General features: G+C 36.6%; 1 protein-coding gene across 1 annotated transcript in view; it reads right to left on the bottom strand.

Moving 5' to 3' along the window:
• Positions 1-1,215: 1,215 nt before the first annotated feature.
• TTC27 (tetratricopeptide repeat domain 27) overlaps positions 1,216-16,514 on the bottom strand; it is a 114,725-nt gene continuing 99,426 nt past the window's right edge. The window contains 5 exon segments of the mRNA XM_066178598.1: positions 1,216-1,479; positions 4,497-4,597; positions 5,189-5,300; positions 8,689-8,886; positions 14,926-15,091. Of these exon segments, the coding sequence (XP_066034695.1) occupies positions 1,357-1,479; positions 4,497-4,597; positions 5,189-5,300; positions 8,689-8,886; positions 14,926-15,091 (700 nt within the window). The 3' untranslated portion in view covers positions 1,216-1,356.

The raw sequence follows: 16,514 nt of genomic DNA, 5'->3' as shown, positions 1-16,514 counted from the left end.
AGTGGTGCTAGTCTGTCCCAAAACTCTAAGCCCTTCTTTTTTTTTTTTTTAAAGTCAGGTGGACTCCTCATTATATGTATGAGCGAAATGGGAGCAGCCAAAGCAAACTCCCTCTGCAAAAACTTTAATGTCTCCTCTCTTTCTGGGCAATTTCAACAAAGAGGTGTTTTGGAGCCAGCTATCCTTTGCTAGCGGGTAAACCTATTACTAAGATGGCAATATCTGTGGGAACCTCATGTTTAAATACTGTCACCAAATAATTTATTCTCCATTCTAAGAAGCCTTACAAAGACGTCCAGCTTTACAAATGTGGCAAGATGGTTTACCCCTTCATGCACCAAAATAACACGCATGTACTGCTGCGTCAAATCCAAATAATTGCTTGGTTTACTTGTACCTACTGGCTTTCTCTTCAGGGAGAAAATTCTTACCATTCAGCAACAGATCATACCACAGGCTGTACAAAGCCAAAATATAGATAACGACACCATTCTCAAAGGGGGAAGCAAGCCAAAACCATATATGTGAGGGAATTATTTCACACAGGTTTCTGGAAAACCCTGAAAAATTTTTATTTTAAAAAGAGCAGTAGCAAAGATGCTGAAAAATGAAACCATGCAAAATAGTCTAGATGAAAATAAGACACTTGGGTCTAGTCAGATGTAAGTATTTTAGATCAGACTGCAGTTTTATTGCTGCCTTAGCGGGGCAAATCTCCCTGCATGTAAAAAGCTCAAATGAAGTAACAGTCTATTGCCCATGGGACACAAGTTATGTATATTGAATAAACCAATACTGCTCTAAGTAATAACTGTTTGCAAGTCCTAATGCAACAAACAGCCTTCTACCTTAACTGTATTACCTGAAGAACAAAAAAAGACTGAATTCTTGCTCTCAGGACCCCACTCCCACCCTGCAATCAATTAACACTGAATTAAAATGGGAAATAGGCTGGGCTCAGCTCCCACCTCTGCTGCTTGCTTCTTCATCTCCTCCAGACCATCACCTCCCCTGCTCCCCCACCTGGGTGGGACATCCTCCAGCACCCCAGCACCAAGGTGGATGAAGCAGGCAGAACTAATCCTCCATAACCACCTCACAAACATCAGCAGCTCTCTTCCAGGAAATCTGGGGCTGAAGAACCAAAACATGCAACTTTGTAAGACAGTGGGACCAGGTAAGAATGAATCTCAAAAGCTGGAACTCTGAAAAAAGCTGACCACAAGAACAGCACTGTACAGAAAAGTGTTTATTGAGAGTCTTGTTGCCTGAGAATTGTTACCATTTCATCAGCAAAAGCAGTGGCAAAGGAAACATGGTACTCTTGCCATCCTGTCTCGAAATTTGGTCCATATGTCAGCACTGGTCTCTCAGCTGGTTGCTCAGCTCCTGAAGTTCAGCAATCATGTTGTCCATTGCAGTCACCTCATCAGCTATCTCACTGTGAACTTCATTACTTGTTACATCTATGAAAAGTTGCTGCACAACAAAAAGAAATACTTGTAAATACTTTATAAATAAGTATCTTTAAAAGATACATACAGTTTCTCACTTTCAGGGGAGAGAAAAATACAGGGAGCTCATCAACTCTATACTGCTTTTCATAATTTTGTAAACTATAATGGTATCTCTTAAGAAAAGGCCATTTTGTGGCTAATAAACAGAAGTCATGTACACACATATAGACACATATCTTGCATATAGACCTGAAATCTGTGCCACACACCTGATGTTGTGCCAGAAGGGTGAAATCCTCCTGTGCATGTGGGGTTTCCACTCTGAGCTGACTGCCTATGCTGACTCCTGATTCCACTGAAATTAAACGACTTTTTCATGAAACTCAAATTAGAAGAGCATCTCACTTTCTGTTACTGCAGTTTATAAGCCCACCTGCTGATAAACTGCTTATGAATTTTAATGACCATTTTTCCCAGTGTCATATTCTGCTGCTTCATTTTCTCCAAAACCTCAAATAATTTTTTTTTTCACATCTGATGTCAAGACATGCACGGGTGGAGACATTCACTTGTGTGTAACTAAGTTATACCAGAGGAAAAAAAAATGCTACAGAGTAATAAAAGTTGATTGTTCTTAAAGACCTTAACACATTAACAGAAACAAAAAACCAAACCAAACAAAAAAAAACCCCAGCTAACTCCTGAGCAATCATAATCTTCATCTATTTAACATTGAGGCTGTGTGAGGTACCACTACAGAAATACGGTGAAGGGGGGACACCCAAACATATGTTTTCCCTTCATTATGTAAAGGGAGAGTGATTCACACTTCATTTGACACAAACACAAAGACTACATTTAGAGACAAAAACAGACTGAGAAAACAAAAGTTGCTCCGGAGTACCTCCGTGCATCATTATATCTTCGAAACATAATGGGATAACCCAGATATGTATATAAACAAAAATGTACTCAACAGGCTTGAACCAAGGTATTCACTGTGCATCAAAAAAATACTGTCACTGAAAAAAGGAACATCTTACACAAAAATAGGAACATGTTCATCCTACAAGTACAGAAACTTCTTTGACTTTCAGCCCAAAAACCTCACACTGGGAGTGTGACAGAACAGTTTGGTTCTTTCTGGTAAGACAGCTAAATAAATCAGGATGATATAATTATTTCTTTTTTTTTTTCTTTCTCTCCGCACAGTTAGAGAAAGCTATTCAGCTAGAGACAGCCTAGGGGAGTTTCAAGCACCATCATTCTTTGGGCTTTGTGCCCTATGCTTCCCCAAAACAGTGCCCACATTTGATGCGTTTACAATGCATCGCCATAACCTTCCTCTTTTTTTCTGACCCCACCTGCCAGATCCAAATGATGCATCGGGACAAGGACCAGAAGAGTGCCCACTGTGCTATTTGCCACAGCATGTGACTGCCCAGCAGGCCCTGTACACAAAAGAGCCCAGTAGCAGCACATTTCTGAACTGCAGCCTTTGGCAGATTGTGGGTGCTTCATGAGTCTGGCACAACACAGGAGCTCAAACATCAAGTGACACAGATCCTGGAAGCAGTGACCGTTGTCTCACCTTTTCTACGATTTGTTCCAATTGCATGGTCCTGACTACAAAATTTTGGAATTTCATTTTATCAGTTATTTTCACTGGTTTTTTATTCCTTCTGAGATCTTAACTAGTAAGTCATCTCTTAGCCCATTTTAAAGTGCTTTTTTTCAGCTGAAATTAAAAATAATAATAAAAAAACTTCCACACTAATATTGTCTCACAGAGCAGCAAAATGAGATGCAGTCAAGCTTGGACAGGCATAAACAGCGCTAAACTGTGCATAGGATCGGACACAAGATGAATGAGTTTTTAAACTTTTCAACACACTTTGAAAATTCAATATGACTTCAAATTAAAAGTAAGATGGCATCTTAGAAAGGATACAAAACCAGTGAGTTCATATAAAATCCTTAATTTCTAATATGACAATTTTCTCAGAAGTACCATAAAACCATTAGCTGCCAATAATACAGATGTTCATTTAATTAGCGCCTTTGGAACTTAAAATAGAATTTATTAGACTCATACATTCTTAATCTTTCAGATATTACATGATCTTTCATAATATCAACTACCTGCACTCATATTCATATAAGTTATGTCATTTAGTGCTTTCTCTATAGTAATACTCAGTCTATGCACCTTTTTTGAAGAGAAAGCAATCATATTTTGAGTAACAGCAAAACATATGTTGTCTCTTTTTTCAACACATTTGAAAGTCTTACCTATGCCTGTATCTAAAAACTGAGTTTTAGAAAACAGATCCAGCTTGTGTTTGCTAATACAACTTTCCTAGGCTTTTGTCCTTAAAATTAAATGACTTTAGAGAAAATGAGCCAAGTTGAGCACACTAATGATGAACCAATACTTTATAACACAAACTCGCATTATAAAACTTCAGCTCTGTGATTCACAGTTGCTAACTCCACAGGCAGGAAGAATTCCTTTTAAGACAAGATGTGTATTTTAACAGAAGAAGTATGATTGAAATATGATTTTTTCAAGTAATTGATATCTGAATTGGTAGGGTATCCATAAAAACCATGTCTTTTAATAAATAACTTTTTAAAAAACATGTCAAGTGATGCAAAGCAATCTTGACACATCTGGGTCTTTTCTGCAGGTTTAGATCCATTTTTTCTGAGACTGCCCAGTTTATCCCATGACCGCTCACATTAGAAACAGGTCTTTGAAATGACTTTCAAACATTCAAATCTGTTTGCCCAACATTTTAAGGAAAATTCTACCTTACTCTAAAATGTCAATGCTGCCTCTTAGACTAGTATTACAATCAAAGCCTAGCAGGAAGAAGAGAAATAAGTTTACTTAAAATTGGAATCCTTAACAGCACTGAGATGAACATCCACCTGATGATGCACCGAGACAGGCAGGTATTATTTGATCTATAATTGATTCAAAACAGAGAAATTCTGGCAACAGAACAAAGATTCCTACTTTTCAAACATTCCTACCTTTGCCTTGGATGACAAGCCACGCAAGTTGAGCCGAGCTGAAGAAAGTATCTGCAGAGCTTCCTGACGATTAGATTTGTTCTTGCTGCATTTTATAGCCACTAGAATCCAAACATAGAAGGACCCCAAAACAAAAAAGCATTACCACTATTGCAACAATCTTTGAACAAAAACATTTAATTAAAGATCTTGATACTCTCCACAGACAATTTTAAATGTAATATCCCCTCAAAATACCCACAAAATTTTAAAAAAGCCAAGTAATTTTGAGAAGGTAACTCTAAACACAACAGGTGTCTGTATCCTTTTTAAACATAAGTATCACAGAACAGGGAATAATCTTACTCAGTTTCATTCATTTCTTGACTGGCACACTCAATCAAACAATTTATGTGATGATCTGAGGACTGAGATGAACTGCAGATGCATTTTCACTTGCATTATGAAGTTGCTAGATCATGAAATTAATTGATTCCATGTTTACCAGTCATATGTTTACTGACTCACCCTACATAATTTCTGTCTCATTCCAAGTATATTTTTGTATGCAGTATCAGGATGATACTCTCTGTTACAGGACTCCTAGTACTAGGAATAAATACAATAGGTAGAGTATTATTTTGCCACTAAGCTTAATAAATATTTGTTACTCTCCTTAGGAAAAACAAAAGTCCTTTTCAGGTAGAACATACCATGTGCAATCTCTATGGCTCCTTTCACCACTTCCTTAAAAGAAGAAACATCTTTCTCCCAATCACTTGATTGAATTTCACATTTATGTGCCTTAGTGAGATACTGCAGTGACTGCGAGGGAAAAAAAGTATTAGTAGGTCAGAAAATCAACTAGGAGACTAAATTACTTTTAAGTATCTACAAAATTAGAGGTGAATCCAGAAAGTGAATCTATCTTTACAATATTCGATTTCTTGTGAGTTGGCGTAGCGTTCTCCTCTGCAGCAGTAAGCACCAGCTGTAACACAGATGTTCTTCACCAATACTGCAGCTCAAGTATGAGAAGCATATAAAGTAACATGTGTCTAATTTTTATCTTTTAAAAATCTGTCTAGACTGATGGATGTGACCCATGTTTGCCAAGTCATCGTAATTAAATGCATATGAAAAACAGAAAAATGCTTGCATTCACACTTCAAACAGCCAATTCATATCTAAAATAATTGTAACTCAACACATCAAAGCTTTCTTCCTGTATTTGTAATCCTGGGAAATACGTATTTCACAGATTATTAGTTGCCATACTGCTCTGTTTCTCAGTGTGAACAGGAAAAAAATGTAAACAACATGGAAGGAGGGTCCCATTAAAGGGAAAAAAATAATTTCAGCAGAAAAAATTAATTTCAGCTTTTGAATTTTGTTTTCTTTCTGCAGCATCAAAACCATAAAAAGAAATACATGCCAGAAGTTACATGTCTGAGTTCAATGACAACTCTCCTGTTATCTTTTTAAAGTATAATATAAAAGAATAAAAAAAATTCTGAGTGGTACATATACATGAGCACAGTAAAGACTTCTGATTTTGAAGGTTGTCACCCCAGAGGCTTCCACCTTCTCTCTCCCACCAGAGTTCCAATCACTGTGGCACAGGTGACTGAACTGCTCATGCTGCTGTAAATGGCAATAAAGGGATATTAGGTCAAGCCAGAGTGAATTAATTTTTTTTTTCATAATAACCTAGGTTATAACTGGTAGCAGTTCTGGCAAGCAAAGGCAAGAATTTCCAAGAGAAGGAACAACAGTTTTTACAGCAGTCTGATTTCAGTCTGCATGTGTCTGAGTCAGAGCAGCAAATTAGGGGGGTTTTGCTGACAGATGCTGAGGAGGGGAAAGAATTCAAAGTCTTGTGGGCTGTTTGTTTGCACTTCTGGAACCTGGATTTATCCTGAAAGGAAACAGCTATGAGCTGGGGAAAGTTCAAGGAACAGAAGGGATTCACAGCCTGGGATGGATCAGCAGGAAACTTGAAGGCTGGAAAGATTCCTCAGCTGGAAAGGTGTGGACTGGACTGCATTCAGTGTAGGGAAGAAAGAAGTACTGAACAAGGTGGCAGTTCAGATATATTGAGGTGTGAGAGTAAATATATGCTAACCTAAAGAAAAAAAAAACTCCAAAACAGAACCACAAACCCAACACTTCAGTACTTTTACACTCCTAACTTGCAAACCTTGTCTTTGATTCAATTTACAAAGCACTGATGTGAATTACAATTGTAGACCCTAGTGATTCATGTGGCATCAGATGTATCAGCACAACAGAAAAGTAAAAAAACCCAGCAACCAAGGCACTCTTTCACAACAGCCAGACATATGAGACTGATCTTTCAAATTCCATGTTAGGAACAAAATTGGTTAAATATAATTAAACCTGCAGTAAATAAGGTGCAGAATGGAAAGATATGGAATAAAGGTCAAACCCTACATTTGTAAGGAGGTGCATGACACTTTTAAAGGTTTGTTCCCATCTCTTTGTCCTTTGGTGCCACAGTACAGTAAATAATGCCCTTTTAGAATTCATTGACCTTTTTGCCTAATAAACATGGGTGGCAAACTGACTATACATGTAGAATTTTTCTACAGATATGGTTATATTCACTGAATATCTGACTGACCCATGATGGTGCCTGTGGCAGTAAAGCCAATAAATCCCGGTTTTATCATTTTTACTTCATAATATAATATCAGAAAACCGTGATTATTTGGTGTATTGCAAATTAATTTTTACACAGTAAATTACTGTATGCTGTGGCTGTAGGCAGTTTTGCTCTTTTATAATCTGGATCTATGGTACTGTCATACCAGGATATTTGCATGCACATGTAAGCATACCTTAAGTATTTATAAACATCATTCCGTCTTGCAGGCAAGCTAGACTGTGTGTTCCACAACCAGTCTGATTAGAAAACACAGTTAAAGTACTGTCTACTCTACAAATTGAAACCATGTTTTTAACTGGGTTAGTTAAAAATACCGTGATGTAACCAGATTCTGAAATGATTACATTCATAGTATAGACAGGGCTTCTGCTGTTTTGCATGTCTGAGTAAGAATCTGAGGATATATTACAGGATATTGCAGTGTCTGTACTTCTGCATTCTAAATAGGCCAAATCCCTTTAACTGTTTGGCTGTAAAGAAAAATAGGGAAGACAAAAGGGAGGAATTGGAGGTATAATAGACACCAGCAATGACTGAACAAGGCTCTTCACAGGGCAGAACACAAAGAGACAATGAGCAAGGCACAAATGATTATAAATTTAAGCCCACAGGAATACACTTTGTAGGCCTAAGCATCTTCCTTGCTTGACACCAAGCAATCTTCCAGAGAGGCCTTTTTTTGCCCAGGCCAAAGGCATACCCCCATTAGCAAACACATACTGAACGCTGACCTTGTGTATTTTCAACTTCAGTGAAGATCTGATAACCCTAATTATTTTTGAACTGTGCAAAGCTATTTGAACTTTTTGAGATTTAATATCAAATGCAAAGCACACTCCAGCATACAACAAAGTAAACACTTCTAGCAGTGCAGAGTGTTTATTCTGGAAATGCAATCAACTTAATTCCTTAGGAAGTGATAAGGACAAGAAATGGAAGTTAACATAGCAATACCCAGTGATGGGCAAAGAGAAAACAATGGTTCAACAGACTAAGAATTAAATAGTAATATTTAATTCCATTTTAAGCTAATTAACGAAAAGAAATTCTACTCTGGGTCCTCTAACTGTGGTGTAGATTATTTTCAGTGCATTTTCCCTTAGTGATTGCAAAGAACACAGATGGCTTATGCCGCTACTGGATCATGCCTTTAAGATCCACCTTTTTTCCAGAAGCTGCAATATCCTGTCTTCAGAATCAAAGATTTCAATTAAAAAAAGCCAAAACCACACCACCATTTGATTATAGATGGTAGACTGTTGCCAAGAAAAGTTTGAGAACACAAATTCAGGACAATACACATATGCTGTGATATGATGTTTTGAAATGAAACACTGGTAAAAAAAAAAAAAAAAAAAATTTTTTCAAGTCCAAGAAAACTGATGGAAAACATTTTTCTCCTGTTGTGTGTAACAAAACTGTGTGCTGTAGGAACACAAAGAAAAGACAGTGAGCTTATAAAAACATTAAAGCAAAACAGGTCTGGAACAAGAGCATGTTATACTACAGCACTATAGTTCTTACCTTTTCAATATCTTCACCACTACCATTCTCTCCATTTCCATAAAGTTGGGCATAAAGTCTCCAGATTGCCCCATCATTTGTCACTCGTGAAGTGACTCTGCCCAAGAGCTCTTGCAGTTTCCCCTTCAATCCACTTGATACCTCTCCAGCACGATCTGCCAGACCATCCACTACTGCTCTGACCAGAATAGCCAGCACCTTCAAAAAGCAGCAAGGACAGAGTTATTACTTCAACTCAAATCAACATCAGTATATATTATGTTATCTGTAATATCTGATCTCTATTAATGATTGTGCCATAAGACAAGTAGAGAATTTACTAAGAAATACACGGAGTAATTGCACTGATTTAAACCTCATCTATGAGCTTCTATGTTGGTGAAGGTGAAGAGGCCAAAAATCTAAGACTAAATCTAAGAAATTTGGGTGAAGGAAATCGCGGCAGAAAATATCTTATAGATATTTCCACCTTCTAATACAGTTATAAAAAGGTCAGTGACCAGGCTGAACCATATTAATTCAGGTAATGGAAGACACTCTTTTTTTACAGTACCTCTATTTAACAACCTGCGGAAAGTAAAAGATGTACAGTGGATAACATTGAAACTGAAGGCAATGGAATACCACCTTGGGAATCTCTGCTTTTAAGGCACCCTGGTGAATTACTAGTCAAATCAGTTCCATCAAATTCTTCTACAAGTACACATTAGTGGCCATACTTTTTGAATCACTGGCTTGAGAATGTGGGATCTGACCTGCAGAAATGCTGAGCACATGCAGCTGCTGGTGGGAGCTTGGTTTTGCATGTAAAAAACAGCTGCATCATACCAGTCTTTTTGTCCCAAACTGGACACTGAAAACTGGAAAACAGTGTCACTTTGCCTCAGTTTCTCCCCAGCAAAATAAGAAACAGCAAACGTAAATCAAGGCAGTAGATCATATGATGAACTAGAAGAAAATAAACCCCAGAAAAGCCGTGGCTTATCAAGTAAGTAATACCTGTCCTGTGCAGTGCATGAGACACAGAGACTGGGGAAGAAATGAGGATGAAAACAAAATGGAAGTTTCATCAGGCTTGCATTCAAGAGAGGCCAGTAAGAGTTGCACAAACACGTTCACGCTGGTACTTCCTAAGTTGCGAGCCTGCCATCTGGCAACTTTAACGCATCATCGTTTTTGTCTACATGACACTAACACAATGAAATCACATAACTCATAACAATATTAATATCAAGATGGTAATAAAACTAACTTCAAAGATGACCTGTGAATAGCTGCAAGCCCTACAAATACACTACTGCTCTACTGAAAGTAGTATGGGATGCATTCTCACAAACCAAAATGCAGTTCATTGGCAGAAAGTAATGCAAAAATGATGACAGTATCAAAGTATATTACATTAGAATAAAAACACACCCAGTTTAACATTTGTGATACGTCACTTTCCTAAAATAACTTTTCTTCTACAGAATGACTCAATTAAAATGCATCCCAAAAAACAATGAGTTTTATCAGATACAGAAAATCCTCGGCAGAGCAACCTAAATCAGTCAAAATGACTGGTAATTTCATTAAATAAATCTAAGTAATACAAGAAACGAAAACAAATATACATCTACCTTTTCAGAACTAATGGTATCACAGTAACATCTGAACATGAACAGCTCCCCTCTTGTCTCCCCAAAACCACAGCAGTCGCTTACATTCCTTGAAAAATGATACGACAAACTAGCAGTTCCTTCAAGATCTCTTAAGAGTCACTTAAGATAACAGAAAATATGATCAACTATTAATAGTCCAAAAGTTCTGAAATTCATTTATGTTCATGATTTGGAATACAAAGCACCAAGCCCCATCATCTACCAGGTCTTCTACAATGAGTTGCTAGAAAAACATGGGCATGTGTTGATATTTCCATTACTACAGCACTGTAATAAAAAAACATGAGGTGTAAGAAAAAACACAAAACTCTGTTCTCTTTTGACAAGGAACTAGAACTGGTCCTGAGGATTCATACACAGATGAATGACTTCTCAATCGATTTCTCAGTTTTAGAAAACTGTTAAATCAAAGTCCAAAATGTTAGTTCATGTGAATATCATATCATCAAAAGTTTAAAAGCCAATGATATTTTGTTTGTACATGAAAGAAAAGAGTCTCCTTAATAGGATGCAGCAACTGTAAAATTACCCCTATTCCCACAGAGTCCTGGCTTTGCTTACTTCTATTGCAATAATCAATTTCCTTTTTTTGTAATCCATCATGTAAGCTTTGGCACTACAGCAGTTAAAATGAAACTAGTGTCAAGACCCAGATTAAAGGGTCCATTAAACAGTAATGGATCATTAATGCTACTTGGTTGTGAACACTTGTTAAATAAAGTTATTTCAAACTGCAAGTGAATTGTACTAATCATACAAGAGTATTAGCGGTGTAGCAGAGCTTTGCGTTTAGGTTGCCATTAATGTTAAAATTTGTATCTTTGAGAGATTTTATACTAGAGCAATGCTCTGTTGGCTCAAGATCCCAAACAAGCAGTAGATTTTTTGGTTGGTTGTTTTTTTTTCATGTCTTTTTTAATGAACTGGGCTCCATATGATCAGAGAGTTCATGTTCAGTATGACATCACACCATCTGCATTACTCCTTCTCCTTTGCTTTTGCGAATAATGTGTTTACTACAAACTGAACAAAAGACACTGTGAGACAAAACCTTAGAAATAAACCAAGTAATTTATAAATGCTGCGATTTTCATCATTTACTCTCATTTCACAATTGTTCTCCAAACAACTCCTTCCATATAAAAATTTTCTTAGTCAAACCATCTTTAGATGCTTCACTAATACTAATCAAACTTGACAGTGGCCCAAGAAAGAGGAGAACCCTCAGAAAACAGATCCAAAATGACAAATCTGCAGTCTGTGAGCTCTCCTTATTCCCCTTCCAAATTAAGGATTTTATAATAAAGACAATTGTCATTAGTGAGCTACTTAAATGAAGCAGAGTTCCAGAAATTATTCATTCCTACCCTCGTGTTTCAAAATCCCCTTGGAATGTGCCCCTTTGGCCTTTTGTTAGAAATGGTTTGGCAACACGAACTGCTGAAATGAGGATGTTACTTGATGGAAAGGGTACCCGAAAAACTTTGCTAGAATCAAAATAGCACAGAATTGCAAAGTGGAACCCTTTGTTCATATTTCTGTATTCATAATCTTTGACAGCACATAACAAAGATATGGTTTCTGAAACACTCTATCTAAACAGTTTTTCCAACCACAAAGTAACTTGGTCATTTACAAGGCTGCAACATTCCAAGTAAAAAAGGCTGATTGCCTCCACAAGCATGCTTGTGACTGAAATTAGTATAATCTTGAGTTGCAGAAACATTCCAGTTACCTTTGCTAGCTCATACTAATAATTCAGAGACCAAATTGATGATTATAATAGGTAAGGCTTTCTCCTTGGGTACTTTTTAGTGACCGATTTACTAGTGGAAACTACAGATAATTCAGTTAACTTTTATATTTGATTACATAACACATACATCAAAGATTTTCCAGGTGTATTTCTCAGCTTTGTGAACATTGAAAGGTATATGGAAATGCGAAGAATTTTAAGAACCAGTAGGGAGGGAAGGTAAGAAAGTGTGCTTTTAACATTTACACACAACACTAGCAAACGGATACTTTGCTATAATCTTTTCCTGCATTGTTGCTCATTTATAAAGAGCCTTTTAGCTCTGCCTTGTTCAATTATATCTGCAGAATCTGTGCATACATATCTTCAAGCTTCATGATATGATGATCTCAGAACCTTTGCCATAGGGAGGGCATTATTAAATAACTAGAACAGTAAAATTTCCCAAATCTGTGGGCTGTACTCAGAAGACTGGTACAAAGGACAACAATCCAATTCTAACAATCCTGTTAGGCACAAAGGCCTAACAGAAATCACCAATAAGAGCCTGAATGCTTTACTATTATTAGAAGAAATCAGTGATTTAAAAATAAGACTTCCTGCTATTCTGAAATAAAAAAGTCTGATGTAACTACAGAAATCAAGGGCATTTCAAATTGTACATTAAACTGCACACTTTTAATCCAAACATTCAGTCTCACAAGGGGTATCCTGCAACAATGATAATGCTAAAGGCAGTTGGTTTTTCACAAAGAACTGGAATCAATGACTCAACTAGTTTCTTCCAGTCCTGTGCATATTTATTTTTTAAAAAATTCCTACCTTGTTTCTCACCACTATGCCATGTAGCTTAGTAGTCTATCAATTAAAATCTATCATGACTACAAATACTAAAAATAACCTGAGAGAAGATGATACTGTGTTGAATGGAAACAATGGTGTATGTTTTCATTTACTCATGCTCATGATTTCACATTGTCAAAATACAATTGCACAAGATGGTTATAGATCATCTCTATTTAAAACAGTCCAGCTGGAAAAAAGGAGAGGCTCACCAATTAATGGTGAACTTTGTAAACAATTTCAGCAGAAGCTTTTATCCGCTTTTTTGTTTTGCTGCGGAAATACTCTTCTTTTCCTTGTAAGATAATTGTTTCAAGCCTGAAATTCTCTAATCAGGCTCTGAGGTTTTTCTTGGCAACTAGTAAAAACCTCCTAATTGAGGCAACTGTATTAGAAGTTACAATGAAACCCATAAAACACTTCACATATCAGAAGCCAAAGTTAAAATTAAGATGCAAAAATAATTTAGGAAAGATAGCATATATATTTCTGTAAAAGCTATAAAAGTTGTATGAGAACAAGATGAAAAAAGTTATGCAACAAAAATAGAAATTTAATACAAGCAATATCCTCAAAACCTTTAATAAAATGTATTACATAAAATTTGACATATAAAAGTAATAGGCATCTGTATCATCTCAAAATATCTCAAATGGGCAACTATATGTAGAAATCTCTATTTCTAGTCAGCTGTCAGTCTGTTTAAAGTAATACAGCAGACCACCCCTAAAAATGCCATTTTAAGTAGCAACTGAGAAGAAAATTCATTGAAAAAAGCCTACCATCTACAAGATGTTCCATGACAGGCCCCACCAGTACTACAGTACTCCAGCTGCCAAACACACTTATCTTTACCACATGTAACACAGTTTTCCACTGAGTCTCTTTAGTGCTAACATTTAATGTTTAGCTATATCAAACCTAAAAGATTTTATTAACACAGAATGTTACCCTGTGCATGACTGGCTTTACTAGTAATAAGTATTGCACTCATGTGCAATTTGTTATTAAAAAGTAATGTGAAAAAAGTATTTAACATCCCTGCCCCCCGTGACCATATGAGATGTTTCCACAATCGTAACTAACTCTATCTGCTCTCTCTACTCATCCCTGGACTCAGATTCCCAAGGTTCAGGAAAACTACTTTTTCTCTTTTTGTGGGACAAGAAACAAAACATACTCCTGGGGTCCATGTGCAGCAGCAGCTGGTTCCTCTTACCTTGGCACTACACAATCTCCCTAAGAGCTCATAAGCTCTTCAACCAGATCTGCTAATTTTGCAAAGGGTCTTGAGCTGTTTTATTACTCTCCTTGAGAGGTTCTCTGGCTTGCCTTGCAGATGCGCCTCGCTATTTTCACTGAGTGTACAGAACCCTGCTTGGATCAGGAACTGGTTTCAGGCAAGGTAACATCCCAGCAGGTTCTCTGGATTTTGTCCAGAGCATACATTTACAAACACAAAATTTAACTGAACTTAACTGAACTACAGTGAAAGATGAGCAAAATACCTCCTTTATTTTTCATTGTTCTGGTTATTAAGAATCAATATTATGACCGTAATGCATTCAATTTATTTTCAAAGGCTCATTTGTGGAATTTTCCAACACATGGGAAAAACTTCCCTTTCTTAAATCTAAATAATTTATATTAACGATGCAGAGATATGTAGGAACAATATGGAAAGATGGGATTATGCATTGAATTTTATATAAAAATAGGCCTTAAAACTGCAAGGCTCATGCATGTACTTTCACAAAGTCTGTTGCAATCTGGATGCAAAGGTTTTCAGTTTTGTCCAGTTTCATTTTAAATATTCATTCTTAGAGTCCAAATCTCCAAAACTTAAATCACTTGCCTACATTGATGGCATGTGCACTGTCATTACTGCTACCTCTATCAGCAGTTACCAGCAATCTCTCTGTCTCAGAACAAAAAATGGTGAACATACAGGATAACTAAATATGACAACTTCCCCACCTGTGTATCTTTGTACTTTTCTCTTAAGTCCATGAGCCGGTGATAAGCTTTAATTGCTTCAGAAAACTCTCCAACATCTGTACTGGTGAGAAGATAGTTCTCCCATATTTGCCAGTGCTCATAGTTGCACTTGAGAGCTTCTTGGAGGGTTCGAAATGCTTTGATCCTAATCAATAATAAAAGAATAATAGAAATTATTATAGAAGATTTCTACACTGAAATCAGTTGCATAGCATCAACTAAAAACCTGCTTATTTTAAAAAATCACATTTAGAACACAGAGCAATGCAAAAGCCATCGCTTGTAATTTACAATACTGATAATTCCTTAATCTCTCTTGCAAACTATTTTGTATTAGTTCATATACCACAGTACACTTTGTAGTTCAAACTAGGTAACTTCTCTTAGCTCTCATATTTTTTTTTTCAAAAATTTATCAAAACTTTGCCATCTATGTCAATATTTTTCTTTCCAAATTTTTAACTGGAACCATGAGAAAACAGTCTTACTCATGCTGCAGTTGTAACACACATTAAAAAATGAAAAATCAGTGAGTTTGTGACAGATGCAGAATGGTATTGACTTACTTAATCACAGAGAGGAAGGCTACTTGACAGCTTTTTGTGATTTATTTTAAACATTTACACATGGCAAACATGCATATCCATCGCACAGAAGCCCGTCATTTTCAACTGTTCTTTTCCTTAGGTCAGCTGGAAGGTTCACCTACACCCTCTGCTCCCTGATGCTGTGCTACAGCATTTGTCATGCTACAAATGAGTCAGAATGGCCCCAACCACTACCAGGGTCATTCGCCAATCTGACCCATCTCATATTGACAGGAGAAAGTGTTATGGAATAAAGGTGGACAGCACAATTCCTATAAAATCATCATCAAGTTACAAACCATCTTTAGTTTTTCATATGCACTCACTGCAGGCAACCCTTGACCATTTCCTTAGCAAACGAGAGCGGTAATGGCATCCTCTGATAAGAAAACGCCATTTGAAGTATATGTTGGTAAGGTTTGTGAGCTTACTGTTTAAAGCCTTAAACATACTACCAAAAGTGGCAATAAATTCGAAACTTTAAAATAGCTCTGCTAGAGAATTGGAATGATACAGTTCTTTCTAAGAGACTGAAGTCTCAGTTGGACAGTCAAGACATGTAAAATATCACAAAGGAATGGATTCCTTTAAATTAAGATCTGAATCAGAGCTTTCCTAGGCTGGTAAAGAAATCTTCTTTGGTAAGGCATAACAATACATCTCTTCTTAATAAATATCATATAAAGATGGCCTGCTATCAAAATTTGCAGTCACTTGCTCTATATTGCTTGAGTAAGTTATTAAAAGTGCTTTCTCTAAAGAAAGACAGCACAAAGAAATTGTTGGCTGAGTTTCAAAAAGAAGGTCCAAGAGAGTGTAAACATCCCAGCCAAGACAATGTACTATCTAAGTAGTTGATCAGGCCATTAGAAGTTTGAAAGAGCTGGTCAGGGCAAAACATAAATAACTGCCAACCTAAGGCCATGATATTTAGAGTTATCAAATACACACAAAGAGCAAAATTATTTAAGGAGAGCAAAT

This window comes from Chamaea fasciata, unplaced genomic scaffold (genome assembly GCF_029207755.1).
Source record: "Chamaea fasciata isolate MVZ Bird 193981 ecotype frontalis unplaced genomic scaffold, bChaFas1.0.hap1 SCAF_3, whole genome shotgun sequence".
Taxonomy (NCBI): Eukaryota; Metazoa; Chordata; class Aves; order Passeriformes; family Sylviidae; genus Chamaea; species Chamaea fasciata.
This window is presented reverse-complemented; position numbering and strand designations above follow the sequence as displayed.